Raw genomic sequence first — 26,611 nt, 5'->3', positions numbered from 1 at the left:
AAAGTCCGCAAACTGGGCAGGTGGGCCAAGCAACCGCAGGAATGGCAGTGCCAGCGTGGAAGCACTGCTCAGCCCAGAGTTGGGGATGCCAGCAATGTGGCAACGGAAAAAAGGCCCTCGCTCCAGCCTACGAGCCCATCCAATCTCTAATTGCAGTGCGGAGAGAGCAGGATGTACAGGGAACAGACAGGGACGGAGGCCAGGACTGTTACTGGAAGAGGGCCACAGGGATCAAGGAAGAGACGGAAAGAAGAGGGAGCCAGCCACAGAGGAGAGGGAGAGACGAAGGAAATGTGACCGAGGCAGCCACAGGGGGGAGGAATGGGAAGAGGGAGGCATGAGAATGAGAGGGCAAGGAAGGAGGAGAGGGGCAAGAGAAAGAGCGAATAAGAGAGGTGAAAATGAGGGTGGAGAATGCGGCAAGAGAGAGAGCGCGGGTAAAAGAGACAGCTCAAATAGGGGAGAAAGAGCTTGGAAGACAAAAGGGTAGATGTGAGATAGGATCCGAGGTAGAAACACAAAAATAAAAGACAAACATCCCCAAGTCAACAGTTGCTATTTGTACTGTGGCTCAAATATATCCGAGTGATAATGAAGAAGTGGAAGAGATACGTTTACACAACGCTGAAGACAATTGTAGGCAACTTAAGCAGCCTCTGTGTACCGGGAAAACCAAATCAAGAGAGCTGGATTCTCAATGAAGACTGAAAGCCAATACAAGAACAAATACATGAGCTAGGTGCACCAGGAGTGAAGGCAACCCTGGTGTGCTCCCTGACATTTGGAATGCAAGGCTCACCACTCTTGGAAAGGTCAAAGAATAACTCCAAAAGGTACCAACTGCCAGAAGATTGACATAGAAGCTAGTAAAGCCGGGGGAAATAAAAAAAATAAAAAATAAAAAAAAAGGATGACAAGGTGAGACAACAAGGGCCAGTAACTCAAAACCCAATAGCACCACATAAGAGGCACTGAGATCTTGGAAACGTAAACTGGTTTCATAGTCCTGGAGGTATCAAACTGTAGGTTACATAGAGCAATAGGTATGGCTATTATGCACCGAAAGATGGATGGAAATCATTTAGATCTTGAAAACTCAGCACTATGTAACTTGGTACAGTGTATTATCGGGGCACAACACTGGGCTGGTTTTAGAAGTCCACTGTCATACTTTAGTTTAGCATGGGTCACTATAGGTACCAATGTGACAGGTTAAATCACCTCTATTAGATATGCATAAAAGAAAAAGGTGTGGTCGGGAAAGAAGGGGGAACATGGGAGTCGGGTGCAGAAGCAAAAGTGCAGCCACGCCCCTTTATTGGAAGACACAGAGGTGGGATTTAGTCAGATTAGTCAAACAGATTTGGCCGCATCCTACAAGTGTACTGCGGTCCACGTACCTGGCCACAGATGACGAGGGTGATGGTGGGTGGGATGTCAAGTTATCAAACCGCGCCACCAGATGTGGCCTGTGATGCAGTGTGCGGATGGTGGAGGAGCAAGCAGCCTGTACTGGTGGGACGGTGGCGTGTGCAGCGGGGGGGAGGAGGGTACAGTCATCGTAGTGAACACCTTGCTTCAAGGACTGCCCATAGTCATTGCCCCCAGCACCTGCTGGCCATCTGGAATTTCAGAAAGACTGAGCGCAATGAAACCAACTCGTGTCTTGGACACCCGGCCTAGCCCAGACCTGCCTCAATGAAACCAACTACTTCATGACATCATTTCTAGTGCGGGGGTTACGCTCTCAAAGCTACGCCTGTCGCAGATTGAAAACTGTCTCACTGCCCAATCAGGCGGCAGCTTCAGCAGTCACTTATGAGGGCTGACGAGGGTGTCTTTGCAAACGTGGACTGCCAGGACGAGTTCATGGGACCCCAGAGTGGCTCTTCGGAAGGCACCGGGCATAGCTCTAAAACTGTACGGGCGGCAGCATGTACAGCTTAAACTGCTCCCCGATGACCCAGCACGCACGAAGCATGCCTCTTCCCAGCTCGAGGTTTTGTAATATCCTACCCTAGCAAAGTAACCTTCTTTCACTACAGAACGCTGTACATGAAGCGCACAGATTACATATCTAGATCATGAATTACAATAGGTCACATATTACTCTGTCCGGACTTTACCGTGTTTGGGGCCCACCCTTAGCTCAGCCTCCTAGCGCTCGGAGAGCCTCTTGGTTCTCTATGGTTGAGGAGCTGCACAATTATCTTGCTGGTTTGCCTTCACTTCTTTTTTCGACTGAACTTTTGCTGTGTCCTCCCCATAACCCTTTCTCCACCCTGCTCTCTGTACTACCAAGCTCTGCCCAAGTATCACGTTTTGTAAGCGGTGACATTAGTTGGCTCACAGTTGAAATATCACTATGAAATGAGGTAAATGCAACTGATGGTGCCAGGTCAACGCATAGAGCGGTTTCCAGACCAGCGTGCATTCCGGTGGACAGTGTTGTTGTACCACTGTTTGCTAAAGTGTGCAGTGTTGTGTCATTGCACGTCCTCGTGTGTGCAGTACATGCATATACATCGTGATATAGTGCAGACAAGCGTAACAGACTGGCTGTTCCAAATGGCAGTGACACACGATGTATATTCCAATTGCCAGTCCCACAGTTCGTAGTACATTCGGGTGGGCAGTGATGGCTGTTCCAGCGGGCAGTGAGGGAACACTGGCTGTTGCAGATGGCAGGGCTAGGTCAATCGTTGCTCCAGGGTGCGGCAGAAAGTCGCTGTCGGTTTAAACTGTGCATTTCCTGGGGCTCGGTAGGAGACCTAGCGTCACTGCCTAACCCTAGACTCCCAATGCGGCACCTCTACCAGGCGCTCCAGTCTCGTGCACCTGGAGGTAGTGGAGCAGGTCCAGGCACGCGCCCCTCCACCCCCCGTAAAATGTCTAACACGGCACCTGGTGCTCTGGAAACTCATTCAAGCAGCCGGCTTCCTGTCCCGAGGGGGCTGCGTTCATGAGGGCTCAATTACAGCGGGGGAACTGGCGGGCCAGGTAAAGGCACCTGTCTAAGCTCACACAGAAAGCCTGTGTCTGAGCCATGATGCGGCAACGTGAATGTCGTAACCACTTTACAACTTCATGGTTTAGTGCTGTGCTCGGAAAAATTCGAAGGGAGGCCCTATGGTAAGCCCCGTGATGGACTGCTTCGGCGCACATTTCGGTTGGAAAAGAACAAAAAAAAAAAAGAAGAAAAAAAAAAAAAAGAGAGGGTGACAGACCAAGAACTCCACGTCGACAGCTTGTGAAATTTGAAGAGGCTGTCCCAACACTCGGCCAGGTTACTGCACCACCGGGAAGTGGGGTCCTTGACGGGGAGAAACCTGGTAGCATCAGGAAGTGCGTCATAGGGTGGGTCGGACGGTAGGCATCGGATGACACTGCCTGCGGCTGGCCACGCAGACTTAAGTGTCGGGGATTTCTGTGTATGAGCATGTCATGACGTTCCAGCCACAGACCTTGGAGTGGCAGGCTGGCAGGAAGAGCAGTAGGTACAGAAGATGGGGAAAATGGCAACTCAGAAGGCTGGGGAGAACGGGTAATGGAGTAAGTAGGTCCAGAAAAGGCAGGATGAGTAGGGCAGGGCACGTGACTGGTGCCAACCCGACGCCCACACAGAACTAGACACAAGCGATTACAATGTGTAGGGTGTGCGGTCGAGATGGAGTGATTGTCAAATAGTTAGAAATGGAGAACTGATGGGGGCGTGACGAGGGAAAAGATCTAATTAGGGTGAGAAAAGTACTTAAAGAGGAGTGGCGAGGAGAGAAAGATAGGGTGGAAGGACTAGGACGGCTTAGGGAGGAGAGGTGCAGAATGAAGCATGGAGACACCACCACACCTAGCCAGTGACCTCGATATGGCTCCAGCTCGTTGCTGACACCGAAGGCTTCGCCCGGAGCCCTGCCCCACCTCTTAGGGTAAAGGGTCATGTCTAAAGGTACATCAATGGCTCATGGGCTGGATGAGGCTCCTGTTTTGTTACATTCTCTCCGTTTTGACACATCCAAAGGCTAAAAGCTGCTACACGGAACAAGCCCAGCCCACAGTCCCTTACCCCGCCGCCTTTCTTCAAGAAGCCAAGGTTAAGACCGTTTTTTCAGTCAGATCTCTGAGAAAATAAAAAAATATTGATGAATGTCCTGGCAACATTTGTATTGTCAAACACAAGCAACGCATTATACTACAAAATGCATTGTACAGTTTCTATGGAGCGAAACGCACTAGGCTGTTACAGCTTTTTCAAGGAAATTAAGTGTTGCCTTTGAAATGGTTAACTAGTGCAGTGCAGGTGTAAAATTGACAAATCACCACCACAAAACTAAATGATCGACAGAATGTTAAAACTTTTCTAACACTCAACCTCAGTCACAGATCTGGGTTTAAGCCATTGTTATTTTGCTCGCCATGTCAGACCATTTTGGACCCATCCATAGGGAAATCAGTCTTGGCCCGGCTCATCATGGGAGCAGTCCAGCCTGAAATGCCTAGCCAGGTCCTCCCTGGACTGGAACCAAGCATCCTGGGAACGGGTTCGGGGTATCCCCTGGCACAGCGAGTAAGGAACCCAATGTCTGGGCATACCCTAGCCACTTGGGGTTCACACAGCAACACCACAAAAAAAAAATATGGCTGGGTTCAATCTGGAGTAGCATGGAGAGCAAAAGAACAATGGATTCAACCCAGATCTGTGACTGGAGGCGAGTGAAAATTTTCAGCACTCTCTCCATCATCCTCTTTTGTTGCTAAGGTCGCCTTAAGTGGCCAGTATATGCCCAGAAGTAGGTCCCTTTCTCACTGTTCCACTGATTCAAGCTGGCCTGGCTAACGATACCCTGAAACCGTCAGAGGATGCTAGTTTTCGGTCCAGGCCTGGCCTGGCAGTTTGGGCTGGGCTGGATTGTTCCCAGGAGGCGCAGGGTCACGTTAGTAAAAGAACGATGGATTCAACCCAGATCTGTGAATGGGGGTGTGTGTTTGAAAAGTTTCAACACTCTACCCATCATCCTTGTGTGTTGGTAAATTTGACATAACACATGGGGCACCAGCTTTTTATCTGTTCTGAGCTCACTCTAAAGGTGCACTTCAAAAGCTGTAGGTTCCAGCAAGGTGAAAGTGTCTGTTCTGTATATGGGCTGCAGCTCGCTCTCCCACTCCCGCCCCTAACCAGTACCCCCTCCATCCTTCAAACACACAGTCCTCCTTCAGCCCTCTTCATTATCTGCAGGCCCTTCACCAGGGCACATTCCTCAGCACTGCGCTCACCGGGGAGTTACTACCGAGGCTCCATCTGCCGGGCTGGGACAGAGAGCTATTGTAGCAGGGGAGTTGGGGGTGGGAGATGCAAGGGGGGCGCCCAAAGAGGGGCAGGGGACACACGTGTCTCTAAGGAACACATCCTTCAAACAAGTAAATGCAAAATCTGCCGGAGGCAAATAGAAGGCGATGTCCTACTGGCTGGTAGGAAAACCCAGAATACACAGGTTCGTTTGCGTGCATGAATTTTAATAAGCCTGAATCTTGGTGTGTGTGTTTGTGTTGGGGGAGTGGTCACTACACTCTTGTGCGCGAGGTGGGATTGACTTGGCCCCATTCCAAACAGCCTTCCATAGGCAGGGGGCTCTTTGTACTTGGTCGATGTTTTTTTAACCCCATTCACTACTGAACAACAGGAGAGATACTCAGAAAAGTGATCCCGGATAAATACATCCCCCATGTGGCAGGCATCAGTAAATACATTGCACACCAGCAGGACACATTTTTACCCAATACTTGTATATGGATAGTTATGTAATTCAGCATAAGAACTCCATGGAAAAAAAAAAAAGTTGTTTGTGTTTTTTTTTTAGTTCACGTTAAAATCTCTGCTCAAGACAAGAATCATTAGTTGTTGTTTTGTTTCCAAAAGCATGGTTTACTCTCGAAGAGAGCACATTCTAAATTAGGAATGTAAATTCTGCCCAGCCAGGTGTGCACACCGTGTAACCCCTGGTACTGGGCGTCCTGGATTACAGCAAAAGTAGTGAGAGCTTTACCTGAAAGGGATACTCGTTTCGTTAATGACTTCATAAAAGAACATCCTTCAAATTGTATTTGAAAAAAAAAGTAATGTGTTGCGACTGCTGCTGAGTGAGGTGTGATATACTACGTCCTTGTAAAGCACAGCAATCAATTACTTATCATTTTGGTGCTTTGTGCAGACATCAGTATGCAGTTGTGGATCATGCAACGGAGATTCTCCATTGGCAGGTTTCATTACAGGACCATATGGGGGTGAGGGGAAGTGGGGTTTATATACACATAATTTTTATTATTCTTAAATGATATTCCATTAAGAGGGAGAGTTGTAAAATCATGCAACCTTCCAAACTAACCAATGTTAGTTACAGGAGGGATGACTCTGTGCAGTGGATCGGGATGCAAGGACTTCTTCTAACCTGCATCTGCTATGAAACTCTTGCCCTTCTGGAGAAATTAAACTGGTGGCATTAGGAAAGATTGGGGTCTGTGTGTGTGTGTAAGAATCCGTCCTCTGCAATGTTTGCAAAAAAGGCTAAGATGCCCAGATTTTGAGAAGCAAAACCCCGGAGAGGCTGCACTTGGAACACAGAAGTAGGACTGGAGGCTGACAATGGGCAAGGTGTGTGTGTATATATATATATATATTATATATATAAATAAATACATACATACATACATACATAGCACACATTTACAACCTTTAAATAAAATTAGCTGTGGCAGGACCTCCACCTGAGCACCCTTGCCCTCCGTCCCACTTTGGTGTTTCCTCTGCTGGGAGCACGCTGCTGACCTCCTGTGCCACTTGGAAAAAAAAACAAATTCCGAAAGTTATTTCAAACTATAAAAGGCGCAAAACATACTTTCAATTTTGCACCTTCTGGACTGTCCTCTGAAAACTGGGACTGTCCTGCGAAATCCCGAACGTCTGGTCAGTCTACGAAGGGCCCCGTGTGCTCTGGCTCCCTGTCCCTCTAAAAACTCTTTCTCCTTGAGGTTCTAGGTATCCGAATTGCAAGGATAGATGATACACGTGGATAGTCAAGCACTGGTACACAAATATCCAGGGATAGATCAGCAGAACACGGCAGTTCCCCACTCATATTACAAGCCCATATTAAAAATGACACTTTTTCATTCTTTTGTCAGGGCAGATCGTCTCCACGCTGAAGTGTTTCTGGAAAAGTTTCGAGTATTTTATTTGCCCAATGTAGGATGCTGAGCACCACTGGATCCATGACACATTTTCAAAATGACCACAACATATGGAAATTAATTCTGTACGCATTTGTTGTATGTAAATGTATTATATGGTCATCCTGAAGATCTGGCATAGATAAGGAACTAGTAGACACAGCGTGGAAGCCCCTGTGCTATGCAAATAACCTATATTACCATAAAGAAATATGGAGAAAATCATACTGGCCCCAAAGTAAGGTTTCCTTCTACGGCTGTTAGATGAAGCCCCATCTTTTTCAGAAATGCAATAAAAACAAATGCATCAAACCAGAGGCATCTAACATAATTGTATAAGTGCTGGATCCACCCAGATTTTCATGATAACCACTGTCAATTATTTCCATTTTTGTCCATGGTAGTAAATTTATCTTACATGGACATTCTGAAAAGCTGGCAAGGCTCTGGGCCTCCAGAGTATGGCTAGTAAAACTATCACCCCAAGATCAGTAAGACAGGAACAGGTTAAAGTGGGCAAAGGGCCTTCTGGCCCTCTCACACATACCTCTTAGCCACCAACCTTCCCTCGAAGCAGTTTTAACTACATGCAAATGCCCCCTCCCGCAAAAAATATAATAAAATATTAAAATAAAAACTAACAAAAAAAAAAAAATCATAAGATATGAGTATGGGTTGAAGCAAAACCTGAGAGCAAAGTAACATGTAGGCATGTTAAAATAGGCCACGGCAGTAGTTTATTGATGGAATATTCTATTTGCATTAATAAATGTAAGTGGAAATTAAATATGAACTTTCCAACTATCGCTGAGTTTTTAAATAAATAAAGCATGTCCAGGCGCTTTCCTTAGAAGTCCACCACTGACTGCCAAATGCTGGGTTTCTGCATGTCAAAGCAGCCTGGTTTTGATTCCACTTCATGCAGTTTTCTTCCACCACGACACTTCCCGTCTCTTCCTCTCCCTTTTACAGCTTCTTTTTTTATCCCTGCCTTTTCTATCTGCCCCTTTTTCTATCTTTCGCTTCTTCTTTCTCTCTCTCTCTCTCTCTCTCTCTCTCTCGCTTTGGGTTAAAATCTGATGATTAAAATTATTCCTGACGCCAAACCTATTGGTATAGGGCGACTACTGCGTTTTAGTAAAACGAATGTTAAACATATAGTGTGATCATGCCACGCTGAGGGAGTTCCGGATTCAACCAGTTGAGAGTGTAAGCCTCAACAACCTGAACAGGAAGAGAATTAACAATAAACCGTCTATGAGGGTAGTGCCTTGAAATGCACGTCTTGCAGCGCCTCCTGCCGTTTCTTAGTAACAACAGTCCATTGCATTGATACGTCAGATGGTGGAGATATGTTTTCGTAGGGTTATGCCCAGCCACAGTGCTCAAAGGCCACGTTAGTGCGAGGTCATTCATTTCTCGTGATGTCATTAGGGTTTAAAGCGAATGGTGGTTTGGAACAGGGAAAATCCCGCCTCTTTTCGGCCACACAATGTTCACATGCATGAAAGTATACAAATAAAACACCCAATCAGTTGAGATATCGCGACAAACTAACCCTGAATTCGGTGTTGTAGACACAAGTGAACCAGTCGTTTTCATTCCAGGCTTCACCTTCCTTTGTCATTCCTCTTGTAAGCAGGCATTCTGTGTTTGTTCCCACAATAAAAGCTGAAAGACCCAAAACTGTTGTCTCCCACCAACGAGCTCCCCCTACCCCACAGCGCGCCTTGAGGGGGTTTTATAGCGTGTTCTTGTCCTGCCTGTCTTAAGAGGGCGGATGGAAGGAGCCCGACGGGGCCTGCACGCCATGGATAATGGCGGGGAGCGGATGGGGTGCAACTGCAGCGGGGCTTAGGAGGTTAACAGGCCATTAATGCACGGGGGCCCGCTGGGAACAAGGTGTCCAGCCAGCCATGACCTGCGGGGAGACTGATGCACTGCGGTCTCGTCCTGTACACAGAGGCCGAGGGGTCGAGCTGCCAAATGGGACGGCGATTGATTAACAGGCCGCGCTCATCAAGCTGCATCTCAAATCAAGGCCTGGGGAGTCAGAAGACAGGTACAGGTAACCCCAGAGCCGGGCCCTGTATCACACAGGCACCCCCGATAGACGGGGGGACACGAGTTAAACCGCTGCGCACACAGACGTACGCTGTGTGAATGGACTCGGAAAGCTTTCCAGAAACGGAGAGAGCCCTTCTGGTTATGGTAAACGGGGCAGATTTACAGGCGGGAACCATGTTATGTTACAATGCCCCCTTTGTTGTTAAACTTGACGACCAACGATGCGAGAAGCACTTTTTAGTATGGGTTTGTGCAAAAGAATTGGACATACAAGCCCCACTCCACCCATCGTGGTTAAGCTGCCTTTGCACCAAATCTAAAATCAAACAAACCTGGAGGGCGACGGACAAAGATGGACTATTTTTCCTTTACTTTTAATTTAATTTTCTGTAATTAATGCAAACTTCCTTAAAACAATAATAGAATTACAATATTTCACGCACTTTATAAATCTCGAAAAACTGTACTTCTATGTTCAAATAAACTAATAAATCCTAACTAATGTAATGGAAACATATTCTTCCTCAAGAGCACACTGGATGCCAAGTTAGAGAAGGCGCTCGTGTTCTCTGGCTACGAGCCAGATGGACCTCATAGAAAGTTTTCACGGCCTCCCATTTCTATGCACCCCACCTGCCTCTGCCCTCCTCCTTCCCATTTTCTCCCATCGCACTACCCCACACCCCCACCAGTATGTAGGACTCTTCATCACTGTGCTTACCCAACACAAAAGCCAAGCTGTCTTACCTTGGCAGGCTTCCAGCACCCGCTCGTATCCAGGACGGCATCGACACTGCCCAATGGGCACCAGCCACTCTCCGTCACCGTTGCAGTGCATCATGGGCTCCTCCGCAGCCACAGCATGCTCTACGCAGGCCCCATGCACCTTGGTGAGAGGCTGCGAGTCAGCTCCAGCAATGGTTTCAGGAAAGGAGGCCAGGTTCTGCACTAGGGCTGGGCACTTCTTGTAGTATATGCGCACCGACAACAGTGCAATGCATGCACCAATGTCCTGGAAGGCTAGATAAAAACCCTTACGGCTAAGTGGACCAACTGGGCGCACCTCCACATTGATTTTGACATTACGCGATGCAAAGTCAACCTGGGTGGTCATCTCGTCGGGTGCAATTGTGTCGATCTTGGTAAACTGGCGCTTCTGAAAGTTGGTACCATAGTCCACATCGGATTCTGCATAGTAGAGGTTGAACGTCTCCTTGCAAGGGCCAGTACCCTCTGAGAAACTGTTGCAGTCGCGGACGGTAAACTGCAGCTCTACAAAGATGCGCCTGGCCTCGCTGCGATAGATCCAGTTGGTGCGCAGCCAGTTGTCCTGGTCCCCATTAAACACATTGCAGACAATGTACGTGTAGATGAGGGATCCATTCATCACGTTCTGCTGCAGGTCCCACTGCAACAGAAAGAGAGAGACATGAGTGGAGGAAGGAGGTTGACCAGTCCCCACCACCTAAGCCTGGATTCCACTGCATCAATTTGAAGAACGAGTCTGGAGAGACCACAAATGACATTTCCTCTCACAGCTCCAACACACAATGAATTATGGAGGCAGAAGGCCGGAAAGACCAACATTTGGAGCTCCACTAAGACTCTCAACACAATGCACCAAGGAGAGGCTTGTGGACGGAGAAACCACCCTGCACACCAATCATCCAGAGACCAACTCAGGACCCAAGGCAGCAAGGAGATGCAGCCGGCCTTACCATAGAGAAAAACAATTCACCACAGCTCACTTTACCCCGAAAACACAACACCCATCACAGTAGGAGAATAATTGGGCCCGAGGATGAATAAATAACTAAGTAAAGTTCCCCTAAAATACAAGGCTAACTACAGCAAGGACATAGTGGTGTAAAGACCAGAAAACAGAAAGACTACTCACCAAAGCTACTTCGTCTCCCATAAAGCTCACCCTCAACATCAGGAAGAATACGGGGGCATGATAGCTAGTCAACTAGTAACTACAGAGCCCATGAAACTCCAACACTCACAGTAGCAATCAGAAGATTACCTAAGACCACAAACTACAACATGTGTTCACCAAATCCAACACCCCCTTATGGAAAGTGAGAGGAGCCTGTAAGTTAGAAACCATTCACCACCACCTGATCTCCCCCCCGCCCATTACCAAACAAGCCACTGCAGAAAACGAGTTAGAAGAACCACACTTGCTCCAAAATAGACATTTGTTGGTCGTAGTAGACTTTTTCTACAATCTCTCTGTCACTTCACTCACTGTCATCTTTAAACACCCCACCCAACAATAGGAGGCAGACACAAAAGTTCAAAGAGAAAAAGAAAAAAAACATACAGACTGGCTAGCGTAGGTCTCACAAATCACGAACCAGTGTCTCTAAAACCTTACCCTCCCCTCTCCCCCACATCAAGAGAAGAAAAGGGCAGTGTGATGAAGTCCCACTGTAGACACTAGGACATCTTTAATCCTCGGACAGAAAAATCGGCACACGTGTATAGGCCCTTTTTCTTTTAACCAAAACGTTATATTTTCATCTTTTTGAAAATCCACGCCTTCTTATGTATCCATCACACAACGCAAGTTACAGAAAAAACTAAATTCTCATTTTTTCCCCATCTGACTCAAAACCATCTTCTTCTGCACTCCCACTGCAGACATCAACTCACCACTGAATGCCAAAACCAGACAAAAAAAGGGAATATACTCAAACACCCAGATACTAGGTGTAAGGAGGACTCTTAAAGGCAGTAAAAGCTAAACATTCTGGTTCTCAGCAATCAGTCAGCCCTTAATATGGACAGCCAGTAGATCAAAACGTACAGTGGAACACTAGGAAAGAGGATTTCAGTGTAGAATAAAACATCAGTATTGATGACCACACCCACTACAACTAGTTTCTAAACAATACAAGCACACCTAGACCTGCTGTTAAAGAAAGGGACACTGGCCGACTTCCCAAAAAATAAGTACTGCAACAATGCAGCAACTAAGAAGAGCATGTGTACTTAACGTCAGGGATTAGTAGCACAGAACGTGAACCCAACACACCCTAACTCAACAACTGTGTCCAGGTCTGTAATGACATGCACGCAAAATCCTGTGCCTAATCCTTGAAAAACAGGAAATGCCAAGGCCGGCCAGGAGAGAACAGGGGAACGGCTAGAACTGCTGAGAAGAGGTAATATCAGGAGAATTTGAAATGCTAAGGAGAGAAGACCTGCAAGACTTCCACTTATCCCCAGTAACCTGTCTAATGAAACTTCAGCCCCCCCACCCTCCAAGTTTATCAAATGACACCTCCATCCCCATTCCAACTCCCTGCCACATACAGTCATAGCGGACAGAACATTTGGGCATGCAGATGGCATCTTCTTAGGTTTATTTGTCTAGGCATACAGCTGTCATTCTCAACTTTTTAATGATTAATTTGCCTATTTTTTAAATGCACCTATATATCTTTTTGAGAGTACTTCCAACTACTTTTGCAGATGTAATAATAATGCAGCCTTACAATAGATACTGAGGTGCAACCTGGTAGGAAAATTCCTTTCAAGCCACATCAAGCCTGGACACAACCAGTTCACTGTGTCTGACTAGGTGCCTTGACCTCTTCAGAATGTGGTTACAAGTGGCAGACCAGGCAGAACTGTAAGGAACTTCTCAGTCTTCGCCGATGCAAGAGTGTACGAGGATAGAGATCCTGGCTAGAGAACTGAGCCTGCCGGGTTATTCATTTATCAAGTTCCCATCTCAAAAAGGAGGAGGCACATTTTTATGCTGCAAGGATGCACAGGGCATCTTATGAACTGGTAACATGAGAACAATCTGTTCAGATATGTGGTTGTGCAACCATAAAACGCTTTACAGTAGTTTGATTGAACCTCTAAACAGGAACAGGTAGGGGAAGATGTTGAAGGGGAATCAAAGAACATCCAGGCTATGAAACGTTTCCTAAGGAGCTGAGAAAGGTGACCAGTGGCTCATGGCAATCGCCAGATGATGCAATGGTTTGCTGGGGTGGAGAGTGGGACTTCGATGGAAGAGCCAATGGTGGTGTTTTTAGCTATGACTGTAGATTACGCAACAGGTTTAGGTTGTTGGTGACACACCCAGTCTATTTTACTTACTTGTAGTACATCTGGGTGTCATTTGTGTACCTGTGGAGGACGTCCAATCTGTCCGAGCTCCTTATAAATAAAATCCTAGGAATGCTACAAAGAGTCAGTGATTGAGCCCTCCTTGTTTTTTTTATTTTTATGCCATGGTGACTTAGCGCTGAATGGCCGACTGCAATTTCCATCGCCAAGTAGCGCAGGTGCACATCTGTCAGAGGCGAGGCTGAAGCCAGGTCTGGTAGGAAAAGCGATCCCTCTGGGCCTTGGTTTTAGCCAGACACGACAAAAGCCCTTTGCGCTGTGCTCCGGCCAGATTACAGCATAAACAAGACAAGTCCCTCTGAGAGAGGTGTTTCACCTCATCTGCACAAATCAGCTAATTGTCGCTTCGGAGGAATCTGGACATGCGGTAAACAACATGCAGTCCACAGGGACTAGGCCAGAAGCTGGGCAGGTAGTTAACAAACATGAAGATCACCGCGAGGAAGCAGGGCCTGCCGCTCACACCGAGGACGGAACCTGCGATGCCTGGACCGCAGCCTACATCGGGTGCCCAGAGGGCCTGCATCTGACGGGAACCATAGTCTGCCGGGGCTGCATCCGACCGGGCCCGGTCTACAGCGAACAGGGCCTGGCAAAACCGTGGCCAGGCTGGGCCTTAAGCTCACTGTGAGCTAACGAGCCTGCCGCTCACTCAGTCCGCCACGGAGAGGAGGTCCCAGGAGGCTTCAGGTTTTAACAGGATTTAGCCAAGACCTCGGATTAAAGCTGTCATCGGGGTTAGGATGGGGGAGTCAAAAACAAACACCAATTAACCTCCTGACACTAGTGGGTGAGGAATGACAAGGGAACAAGCCCTGCAAGCACTTAACGCTGTACCCCGGCCCTCAGACAGCAAATAAAACGGGTCTTCGTACAACAAACACAGAAGAGTTGCTCACACTGAGCAGCCCTCACAGCAAAGTCACTCAATACAGCACCTGGGCTCTCACAGAGCAAACAGCATGGGACTCTCACAAAGCACGGACACTCAGTTAGTCAATTCAGCGAATGGGCCCTCACACAAAACCTGCCCGGGGCCCTCACACAAAACCTGCCCGGGGCCCTCACACAAAAACTGCCCGGAGCCCTCACACAGCACACTACTCAATTTCTGCACCCGGGCTCTCACACAGCACAGCCACTCAACTCAGCACCTGGATACTCAAACAGAATGGGCCCTTGCAACACCACACCAACTTACAGCATTTGGGCCCTTACACAGCAAAATGTATGTGGCCCTCACATAACACATAAAATGGGGTCTCACGTATAAATGGCACTTCTAAACCAGGCCCTTCCACTGTACTGAAGCCCGGATCACAACACCTAAACTCCTGTCACGCTGCACCAGCCATTAACCGGCACAGAGCATGGTCCCCGTCACAAAGTACCAGGCCCCTTTCCCTCAACCAAAAATAAATAAATAAATGAATGAATAAAAGAGCACCAAGCACGCTTTCACTTACTCCTTTGCCGTATGGATGTGTCAGCCAGCCGAGTTCTCCGTGCGCCTTCTTAAAATTCAGAAGCTCAACTGTAAGGTAAAAACAAAATATGAAAATGATGATAAGATGTAAACTCAAAAATCAACAACTTTTGATGCATACCCTTGGGGAAACGACAAATTCACTAAACCAATGTCACTCTCCCTCAATGGGAGACCCAGGGTGGGACAGCAACAACGCCTGCCTGGCTGTAAGACGGGGAAGCAGAATCAACCCGGAGAGGGCTGAGACCCATTCACGAGGAACTTTACATGCGGGTCCCTTCTGCGCAGTCCCTCAACCTGTGGCCTCCTCAGTTCAAAACCAAAGGTGTCATCCTCCTAAAATGGACAACAGAAAAGCTGCCCTTTACAGACCGTGACAAAATGCGACCTATTAAACAGGAGTCGTCAACTTGAGGGGATAACAGGTGACTTCCGTTCTGCTGAAATAACACCCACCGCCTCCTGAAAAAGAACCTCAAACCACATGCACTACATCCCAGCAGCAGAAGTTGCGCAGTTCAACATCGCCTGCTGTCCCGGAAATAAATGAATTGGCACGTTTGTCAGTCACATACCTGTAAATAAACTGTTACAAAGAGCCTCGCAGAACTAAGCAATGCAGGGTAAAGCCAAATGGTCTAGAACAATGGTTCCCAACCATTTGACTTCTGTGGACCCCCACTTTATCATTACTGGAACCAGGGGACCCCCACTGAATCATAATTGCAATTTGGGGACCCCCCCCCCCAATGAGTCATTACTGAAAGCTGGGGACCTAATCTGTTAATATTATTTAATTTTTCTAAGCAGTTGCGGATCCCGATGGGTCCCTGGACCACAGGTTGGGAACCACTGGTCTAGAATCTCTGAAAATGCACTGAGTTCACTTCTACCGGCGGAAACCTGCAGCAGAAACCGATTCACGTTGTCCAAATATTAACAATTATTCTCTATAGAATTGCAAAAAAGGTTTTACAAAGCCAGTAAGTCAATAAGGTGAGTACTATTGGCATTGGCAATACTTGTAAGAAGCCCTGGTGCCTCCTAGGTCTGCAAAAGTGTCAAATGTATAAATTGGCACCGAGGTACTGACCTCGGCCTGGGCCTGGTGAAGCAAGTCACCCACAAAGGCAATGACATCCTCAACTGTAAATACACTCTAATACCTAACTCAGGGCACGCTCATTTTGGAAAACCAATTTGCTCAAACTGATAATTTACATGAAACCCACTAAACTGTTCACTGAAAAGGTCACTCATGAGATCACTTCGTGCCATGACAGGCTTTCTGAAAGTCATATCTGGGGATGCCCTGGAGAACATATGTTGTTGGACCTTAAAATACAGATTGCAATATTTTACTGGAAGGGATCTAGTGTCAACAGCTGTGTAATTAAGGCGTGTACACCTCGATGACGGCGGCACATGAAACCTGGACACTTCAACAATGTGCCAACAGAGTAGGACCTTTAGAAATCCTGCAAGCAGCAAGCTGGCTTTTCAAGAGATGAATGAATGAGAAGCAGCACTGCAGGGATGACCAGTCCCTATCTTTTCAAACACACAGAGAATAATTTACAGTGGGTCCCAAACTTCAGACTTTTAGTACAACCACCACTTTTAAGAATGACAAAACTTTTTGCACCACACATGCGGTGGGTGACTTTTTAAAGGTAACTAATGCGTTGTGGTCGTATGCTGTCATTTAGAGAAAGCACATTTTCCATTTAAGTGGCCACTAAGTCTGCACAGACACAGTTTTATTGATCAAACTATACTGCATCCAAATAATAAAGTGTGGAAATCGGGGTTCAGTGAATATTTATCATTTATGCACCATAAGTAAAGTCCTATTAAATTTTTTGTTTTCCATCACACTTCAGAATTACAAAAAAATGGGTTTAATTTTTGATTTCCTGACTGCTAAGTGCTTACAGTTCATTAGCAGATATTTAGTTTGTTGTGTGCAATGAAACAAATAGCTTTGTACAGCCTTTCCTTTCATACTCCTGTACTTCAGCATGTTTATCAAATGTCACTTTTCATTCTCTGACTGCAAAGTGAGAGGAGTTTGTACACACCAATACTCCCACGATACAAAAGCAGCAATTGTCATAAGGCATAGCCTGACATTTGACCTCAGTCTTTAAAGCACATTAAATGTAACAAGATAAATACAGAATTTAAAGGAATCGTTCTTTATTGCTTGCATTTTCGCGACCCACTAGAAAGTAGCTTACAACCCACAGTCTGGGAAACACTGCTCTACATATTCTTAACCGTGTCTGAAACACAATCTGAGGCCTCAAGTTTTCCTGAAAGGCATACAAATAGTGTACTTCAAAATACTAAAAATAATTATCTTATTTTCAAACATGGGTAAAAATCAGGTATGAAAATTAAGCACTTCCTTAACTTATGACAACACATATCAACAAAAGCACGAAGGGGCGCGGGAAGAAAGGCACTGGACGGGCAGAGGGAAGCAATGGGGCAGGAGGAAGGGGAAATGCAGATGGGAAACGGAGAAATGGCCAGAAACTGCCCAACCAAGAAACGCTGGCGGAGGATGCAAGTCATCACCCCTACTAGGACCCAACGTTCTTGCAAATCAGACTAGCCCTTAGGGCCCGGAAAGCGCAAGCACCAATCAGCACCACCTGTGGGTGTGTACATTAAGCCCTGTAACGGAAGCGACGTACAACGGCTGGAGACCTCACTTGACCCGGGTCTCTGTGAAATCATGTTTCCAAACGCGAGCAGCAGTTCAGTGTGTGGGTGCGAACAGGAGCTAGAACAGGTGCGAGTTTAACATCATTCAATTTATTTTCAGCTATCAACTGAGAATGAGTTCCTTTGCAGATAGTGATACTGCTTTTGCAAACTCGTCACAGCGAGTTGTGAATACTGGCACCTAGGAGCTGAGAAGTCGCCCCTCCTGAACCCAACAAAGGGCCACAGCACCGCTTCCCCACTGAACAACGTGCTGTATGAGCTGGGACTCTGCAGTCAGGGGCTCAGGACACATGCCCGGGCATGTGGAGCCATCAGCATACCCACACCACGCAGGTGAAGTGCTAACGTCCAAAAGGTAGAACTGCCAAGGCAGGGGCAAGGACATGCAGCCGAAAATAATGTCCAGGTTTCCTCATGGCACACATTGCCTCAGGCACGGCTTCCAAAGTCTCTGCACCGCGCTGCAGCAGTTTGCATTTATGTAAACCATACTCGAGCTTGCAGAGGATGATGACTCCACTGATAAAGCAGTGACAAGGCTAGCGTACCACCTGTTTGTCTCGTGCCATTTCATGGCATGACAACCATGTGGCACATTCCCTGTCTGAGTCCCAGCACACAAGGGGGGCGGGGGTCCGAAAACAATCTGGAACCTTCTGCCGTCGTCTACGGTGCGCCGGACACCATACAATAAGAGGGTAACAAAATATTCTCTTATTTGTATAGTGAGTTGGCCAAAGTGCTTCACATGAACATTTACAAACAATAGTACATAGCTGGTTCCCATTTTGGCGACATCGACCCTTCGGTTATACTCATCTGGAGATCTCAAGATCCAGCTCTCAACTCACTTGGCTCTCAGTATGGAAAGGGTGCTGAAGTGAGATGGGGGTGCCCCCGATAAAATCTTTGAAACATCGCCCCTGTGCTCGCCTTATTCAAAAATGCACTCACTCTTTGCGCAAAGTCGGGTGATTCACATTAACAGATTAAGTATTTGAAATAAAAACGAACAAAGTCCGTCCCTTGCAAAACTCAGTGTATGCAGAATGAAGTGTGCGCATTCAAAATTTATATTTAGCCCTTACAAAAGACAAGAAATGCGGTTCCCATATATATATATATATATACATACACACACACACACACATACATACGCACACATATATACATATATTTTTTCAAAGAGCTCAACAGTATGACTGACGATGAGACTAAGGGTCGTGCAGGGTACAACATCTTGTTTGAACGCGCTGCACACACTCCCTTCAAGTGCCTGGACTTCTGGCCAGCACCGCTGCAGTTAGGCCAACACTGGCACCGAAATTCTGTCAGCACAGTGCCCCTCTGGGGTCCTGGAAGGAGCTGTGAAGGCGGAGGGAGGGAGAGGAAGTGCCCCGGGGGCGCCCACACAGGACACGAGACAGGGTGCTTCCTGGCTCGGGAAATCCACATTCCCACAAATGCCGTTCCACCTGCGACGGAGATGGCAGCAGTTTAGGAGTGGGCGTCGAAGGGAGACAGGAGGTTGTAGGCATAGACTTTGAAGTTTCAGCTAAGTTGACCACCCAGGTTTTCAAAGTAAAGTTGAAAGCCCCCTAGGAGCGGAGCCCAATTTCATGCGCCGAGCCTCGAAGGCTCAAAAATCATTCAACAGGACCGTTTATGACTTTCAGAGGACTCGCCCCGGCAGTCCTTTGAAGGAGGTGGGTTGATATATGGGGGCACTTCAGGGTTCCACACATTTCATCGGGTGTTTGGAGGGGGGGGGGGGGGGGGGGGGGATTAACCTCTTCACGCTGTCTCTCTAGCCTTATAGCCACTTGCGGGGAGCACTTACGCGCACCAGGCATGACCCAACATCAGCAACCAAGACAATTGCCAGGGTTGTGTGTGTGTCTGTCTGTCTGTCTCTCTGTCTGTCTGTCTGTCTCAGGGGGTCCTTGAACAGCCCATTAAATGGTTCAGAGAACATGAATGCATTGTTATGTGTATTTGTAAGGCAGACTATCAGCCACGGGGGTATCCTGACACCGAGCAGGTGTGAGTGCCTTGCCCTCGCTAGGATAGGTTGGTTATCTGAAAAGCAAGGTCTTCAGCTTCCTGTAGAGTTGAATAAGAGAGCTGAACTCCCAGGCACTATATGGGTTGTTTGAAGGCATTCCAAGTGTCTTCCACCTTTCTGGGTAGTGAACGATTGGTTATTTAGATAACTACCCTTTGATGATATATGGCACGTGCTAAGGCGTTAAAGCAGTATACACATCCATATCTATGGTTATTTTGGGGACTACCTGGAGAAAGTATAAGGCCTTACGTAGGTACCATATAACCAAGTAGCTCCGAAGGGTCTCATATTTTTGGTTTTCCCCTACAGGGGGTGGCTGGATCACACAGGTCCTCTGAGTGGAAAGATTCCTCTGAAATATCTGAGTATCTCCGGAAGAAATATGAATCACAAAAATGACGGTTTTATGGAAGGAAACCACCTAGAATAACAGGTTTAGTGGCGCCATATGTTTCTGAAGTATTTCCGATGATATGACTAGTAGCATTTAGTTGTGGGCTCCATACAGCCGGCGCTAATACCGAAACCCCCCAGCAGATATTATGAGATAAAAACATGCACTGAGCCTCACCGGACATCTCCTGGAGTCAACAGACTGGGGAACTCCTGAACGGGGGAGTAAGCAGCAGGCCGGCCAAATATTCTTATTTATTAACTAAAAGTGCACATTTCCAAACTGCAGCACCAACCAGACCCCTCCAGCACATTTGCCATGCTTAGACCTATGAAATGCTGCCAACAAAGACAGGAGAGATTCATGATGTTTAAAAAGAGTTAATTATTATGCAACTGCCTAGAAGGTCATATTTGTCAAAAAGGCTAGGGAACGGATTCACCCCTCCAAAGGGCTCATGTTAAGCCATGGAATCACACACCCTCGGGAGCACATTGGGAACTATTTTTAAAACAATGTAATATATTAGTGTACTCGCAGTCAAACTACTACTATGTGGTACATCAGATCCAAATTATGTGGCAGGGTTGAATTATGAGGCACAAAAGGCTGCTATGCGGCATAACATGCAATTAAAGCCACATTAAGCAGGGTATTCTAGCTACTTTAATATATTCGCGCATACACATAGTTTGGAACCCAATGCCACAAATAAATAAAGAGTTTTCTTAAAATGAGTCCATCAGATTCCACAGTTACTAATAAAAATGTTATTTGCCAACAGCACTCTTCCAAAGAACAGTTTTTGTTGGGAAGACATGCTGCCACAGCCCCCAGGAGATGAAATAGAATAAACTCAACACTGGACCCCAGGAGTCAAGTTTTAAAAAAACGGAGCTGAAATGTACAGTTTAAAAAAGGCACAGCTTTTATTAAAATAAGAATATACATGGGTTCCTGGTCTTCTGAGCTCAGATTTGTTTGCATTTTACACAAAATTTCACCCTGGGAGGTAAAAAGCACTTATTAATATATTGTTATTCCCATGCCTCCAGGTGAGAATAAATCATGTACTGCAGTTATTATGCGTGCGTTCACAAGGATGCACTTCAGGGTCAAACACATCAGACCCTAAGAGGTGAAAAGTGTTTGGTATTTTTAAACAGCACTTACCCTCTTGGATGAACTGCTGTTTTGGAGAACACCAGAATGGAAACATGCATTTTTGTGCAATAAAGAGTAAGAATGCATTCTTTTAACCCTATTTGAATTATATTAAAATATGAAGAGTTATATGAAGATATTTTGTCCCTTGCAATTTACAAATGTACACATCCACCCTCCTCCTCAGTGTTTTAGAAAGTGACCACGTTTCTATGAAATTAATAATGACAGCAGCTCTGTGTATACCCCATACTTAGAGTGATGCACTTATTGCTGGGACCCAATACTGTGCAACATATTTCCTCTAGATGAGCACCAACTTGAGATGGTTAGCAACTTAACTCCTTTGATCTCATAGTGGGAGGAACAAAATGCCTAGGGTGCTTGCCCGAAGCACACGGAAGTCTCTGCTACGAAAAGACGACTAACCTTCTCCTTCATTTTAACGAATCATTCTCTCATCTTGGAAAATAGCAGGTGACTCACAGCTCTGGCTAGGTTTAAACTGTTCAAGTGCTGTCCATTAATCAGTAATATCTCAACCTAATGCGCAGTCCTTTCTCAGGTGGTGTCACGGACGACAAACATTTAATCCAATGTGTAAAGTTTACCACACCTCCATGTATCGTGACTTGCATCTTTAGTACTTTGATTCTACCAAGGCATTTGCAATAATTTGGGACGGCCATTTTAAGGAAAACGAAGATTTAAAAGTCACAATGCTTTTAACCGTTTATTTCAAAATGTATCCATGCGTTATGAATTACATAGGACCAAGAGCACGGATGTCCAATGGTGGTCCACGAACACTTAATCCACACCAGATTTCCAGGATGCCCATTTTAGGTTAATTTTTTATTCACTAATCCTAAACGGAATTGTTCATTCTAAAAGCATAAACTGGAATCAATTATATAGTCCATGGTCATCCTGAATTCTGCCATGGACCCGTCCCTCGTAGATCAATACTGTACACTTTTAAACTATAGCATATGTCATTCTTTGTTCATCATGCAAATAACCCAAAATTCACCTTACCACAAAACCTTGGTATTAACTACTCCATACCTATACATAAGCATGTGTGTATTCATAACATGGGCACGCTTCTTCACTTTGGATGCATATGGGTAATACCCACCTCACTTGCGGTTCTTTGGAAAATAAAAACTTTACACTACTAAGAAATCTGAGTAAACGTGTGTTCAAGCAAAATCTTAAAATGCAAACCTCCCTTCCGAAGCACGGCTTCGCCACCTTCCCTAACCCCAGTAAAAACTTAGGCGCTTTGTCCTGGTATCTATTGTCTCTCTGTAGGAGGTTCTGAAGTGTTCTGAAAGCTCCTGCTGGCTCACACGTTTAAAGAGATGGGGATTAAGCAGCGGTGCTGTCTGAGCTCCAATTCCACTGAGACGGGTATCAAGACTATTTGTAGGAAGGGAATCAATTGTAGACTGGATCAATAACATTTGTTTCTTATAACCACTGCCACTGGGATTATACAACAATGTGGTTACAGCTTTGTCAACATAGTTATGCATCTACCACAACTGCCACACAATCCTCCATATATTGCATAATTTGCAAACCTCAAGATAAAAACTAGTTTGTTTCTAACTTAAATTGATCAAAAATGACAAATGCCTCACGTGGTGCTGCACGATGAAATAACCTTTAAAATGGTTAACTAGTTACCTTTCTGCTGCTGAACGCTGTATTCAGGTGTTAAAATTGTTACTAAGGAGGCACAATTTTTGACTAATGTGTTTAAACGGCAAAATGTGGCAAGATAGTATTGCCAACGTATGTGCTGCATTAATTAACGCAATTTGTTTTACTCCTGCATAATTTAGTCAACTCTACCGCATATTTTGATCTTCCACTGCTGCACACTTCTATAGCACATCAACGGAATGGTCTATACACAGGTAAATCGCTGTTGCTATGTTCACCTCAAAGTATCCAAAGATTGAACAAGAGTTTTTTTTGTTTTTTTTTACATGCTATAGGCATCCGAAAGAAGCCTCTCAACTATGCTCGAAGGCCAAAGTTTACCCGAACATCATCAGTTGTATTAGCAGGCTACGGGCTACCTTCTGGGGTCTCCAGCTACAACACGAAACCACACAAAGTATTCAGCTATGTCAGGGCAGGCTGTCTGAAGAAGATGGCCTGCTATGTTACCAGAGTGGAGGGTACATGATATACGTAGTCCGCTAACGTAGCAGGCCGCAGGTCACATGAACTAGGTGGCTAGTTATGTCACCGGGCTACAGGATGATCGAAAGGAATTACCGCCTATGCTTACATGTTCTCTCAATAAAAGTAAATGTTACCAGACCATGTATTACCTGAATGTATTCCTCAGCTATGTTACACGTTACCTGTATAAGGCTAGTAACTATGTTATCAGGGTAATCGCCTGACACATCCCGTTGGCTGACCAGCCCACTACTTTCTAGGACTGAGGAATGGGTCGACGGGCGGTATTTGGTTTCCACACGCGATGCCAGCGGGCGAGCCTCCATTTGTGCAGGAGTTGCACAGCGCCCCCAGGACCTCACTGAACCCTAAATGTTGGTATATTTTACAATTCTAAAAGCATTTGCTTCCTTGTACTAGTGACACTGGCTACGCCATTGGTGCAAATATACTAGGAATTAGTAACCTTTTAGAACATTTTTCACCCTCTTGCCTTTGTGAGCACTGGAGAAGTTCCCAAGTGTGCCTAGTTGTGAGAGGTTTCATTACCTCTCCATTTGTTTTAGATAAGGAAGTAAGACACGGGGCTATAATGCGATTTGTCAAGGACCGAAGAGCCAACAAGAGGGGGGAGCCGGGATCAGAGCTTGTGGTTTCCACACGCAGCAGTTTAACCTCCAGCCCCGCACTTTCTCTCTCGCCATACCAGAGAATGAATCAATAGCCCGACCTGCCCCCCTGATCCAGGTCCGCACCCTCTAAGCGAGCTTTCCGGGTGAATAAGAGCCGATGACGGCAGATGGGCCTGACTCAGGAAGCGCAAGGGCAGCAGTCCGACATTCCAACACCGCTAAACACCGGAAGCGCTCGGAATGCCCAAGTCCACCTGCAGATCCCCAATAGTTCACTTATTCGCCATTCAGACAAAGGACGCAACAGAAAGCTGCAGTTTACAAGCAAGTGTCAGGTTTGAAAAACAGGTCCGTGCATTTAGCTGTGGACAGATGCAGCAAACTTAGGATGGGGAGGATATATGTATTACCTATCCATGCCCACAGACTAAAGATCACACTACGTCCGGGCCTCTACCCCAACCCTCACATACATATTCCATCACGCGCAATACATAAAAGAGCGTCTGCTTCCATGCAGATTAAGAACCTCTTAAATATTCGGTGCACTTGTACGGAATCAACCGACCCTCCACCGACCCATATCTCTCGCCCTCACTGGGACACCTACCCGTAGCCCTAAGTGCAACAACCCTGGAGTGAAATGGAAGGAAACACTCCCAAACAAGGTTACGAGCCACTGGCATTTATGGTGGCCATGGGGCATAGTGCGTTCTTCAGCGGGGAGGCCGGTACAGCGGCCCCGGAAACAAGCAGCCGTGTCAAAGTAAGCACATCATGAATAATATATTATTGTTATATCTGTTTATAGCCTCTTCATCTGGGCAGAGAAGGCCCAACAACGCTCTGCGGGGTGTATGCCATTAAACCCCATGATAAACACTTGGATCTCCTACAGAGATAAGAGGGGCGTCAGCAAATGGACATTACAGTGAGGCAGAAAGAGACAGTCTGAAGCATGTGTAGAAACCATGAAGTAAGCGCTACATCGAGCACTACAAGTCTGCCAACTGACCACAACCAAAGCAACGTTTCATCCATGACACTGACGCCAACGTGTCAGTCCAGACTATGTGCCCTGTCAGTGTGCCCTCTTAGCTAAAGTAGAAAAACCACCGAGCCAATGTGCTATATGCATCCATGGTCAACGTGCTACCCAGAGCTAACTTATACGCAGAAACAACTTGTACATAACAAAGACAGATACGCCCGCGCGCTGACACTATTTAGCAAATGTGGAACCAGCGTGGTTAGCTCGAGTACGCAACTTCAGACGGCCAATTAATACTTCATATAAGTGTTAATGAAGGAATGGCACCAGTTACCCAAAGACAAATCTTCGTCTAGTTAAAAAAAGCAACAATCATACGTGAACAGCAGCAAAGTCGCATGCACCTGTTTCTGCACGGAGAGGGCTGCATACAGCCTCGAGGCCATGAGCACAAAAAAAGTAATAAAACCCAGGCGCTCCCTCGTTACAACCTAAGCTTGGCCTCTATGGGGATGGCTGGCGGTGTTCGAGGAGCGGGGCACCGAACCTGAGAGTGCCGCGAAGCACCACCACCTCGGCGCTGTCCTCACCTTCAGTGCTCTGCGGCGAACCTCGTGCCGAGCCGGCGAGGAGAAAGGCAAAGAGCAGGAGTGCGAAGACCCCGTGGTCCCCCATCCTGCCTCCCCTGGGTTCCAGGGTCCCAGGTCGTGCTCTTTGATGTTCCACCACCGCTCTCAACCCTTCCGGCTCCAGGGACTCCTGTCCGGCTGCAAGTGCCTGCCGCTCCTCCTGCCCCACGTTTCAAAGGCGCTCCAGTCACTGTCGACCGAACTCCAGGTGCAACTTCCCCGCGCTCCCGTCTCCAGCCCCTCTTTGAGCCCCCGTCGACTGCAGATGCCCGGTCCCTCCAGCTCCCTCCGTTCCAGCCCCGGGCTCCGTCTGCTAGGACTGCTCCCGTACCAAGTTCCTGAACTTTGCTGGGCTCGCCCTGCTCATTCATGCCTGGAGCTGATGTCACTCGAGCCCCTCCCTCAGGAATGCGGCCCGCCTTAAAGAGACAGTGCACGCGGAATGTCAGACCTGGCGCAAGGCCCTCCCACTCCGGAACCTGGTGTCCGTCCCTCAGGGTCAATTCCTGTGAGGATAATTACAGAATGCACCTCCTCGCACTAAAATGAACGAGGCTGCAGCTGCAGAAACACACGTAGGGCCCAGCGCTGCAGTTCCAGACCTCCAAGGATTTAAAGGCTTCATCTAACCAAGACGCAGGGGTTCGAGAGACGAACTCAATTGAAGACACAAAGCTAATTTCCTCTTTGGTAAAGTGTCTGTTAAGTCAGAAACCCAAACAGGAACCTGAAGCTCTTGGACCAAAAGGCTGCACAAGAAGTTGGAGGGCCCAATTCCACCATGACCATAAAACTGCAGGCTCAACACAATAAGGAGGACTGAAAGAAGTTGTGGTCCGGTAAACACTCTCCCAACCTCAGTTAATAAC

The 26,611-nt window shown here is 46.8% G+C and overlaps 1 protein-coding gene across 2 annotated transcripts in view; it reads right to left on the bottom strand.

The window, feature by feature from the left end:
• Positions 1–26,080, bottom strand: part of EPHA2 (EPH receptor A2) — a 51,643-nt gene extending 25,563 nt beyond the window's left edge. The window contains exons 1-3 of one of the 2 annotated variants that reach the window (XM_069240097.1): positions 25,704–26,080; positions 14,904–14,971; positions 10,036–10,696 (exon numbers count right to left, since the gene is read on the bottom strand). In XM_069240097.1, coding sequence (XP_069096198.1) covers positions 10,036–10,696; positions 14,904–14,971; positions 25,704–25,788 — 814 coding nt within the window. In that variant the 5' untranslated portion in view covers positions 25,789–26,080. The remainder of the gene's footprint in view (positions 1–10,035; positions 10,697–14,903; positions 14,972–25,703) is intronic. The other variant, XM_069240098.1, reaches the window with a different exon arrangement.
• Between the last annotated feature and the right edge of the window lie 531 nt (positions 26,081–26,611).

Source organism: Pleurodeles waltl, chromosome 6, assembly GCF_031143425.1.
Source record: "Pleurodeles waltl isolate 20211129_DDA chromosome 6, aPleWal1.hap1.20221129, whole genome shotgun sequence".
Lineage (NCBI taxonomy): Eukaryota > Metazoa > Chordata > Amphibia > Caudata > Salamandridae > Pleurodeles > Pleurodeles waltl.
The sequence above is the reverse complement of the archived record's forward strand: the minus strand, read 5'-3'. Positions and strand labels throughout refer to the sequence as shown.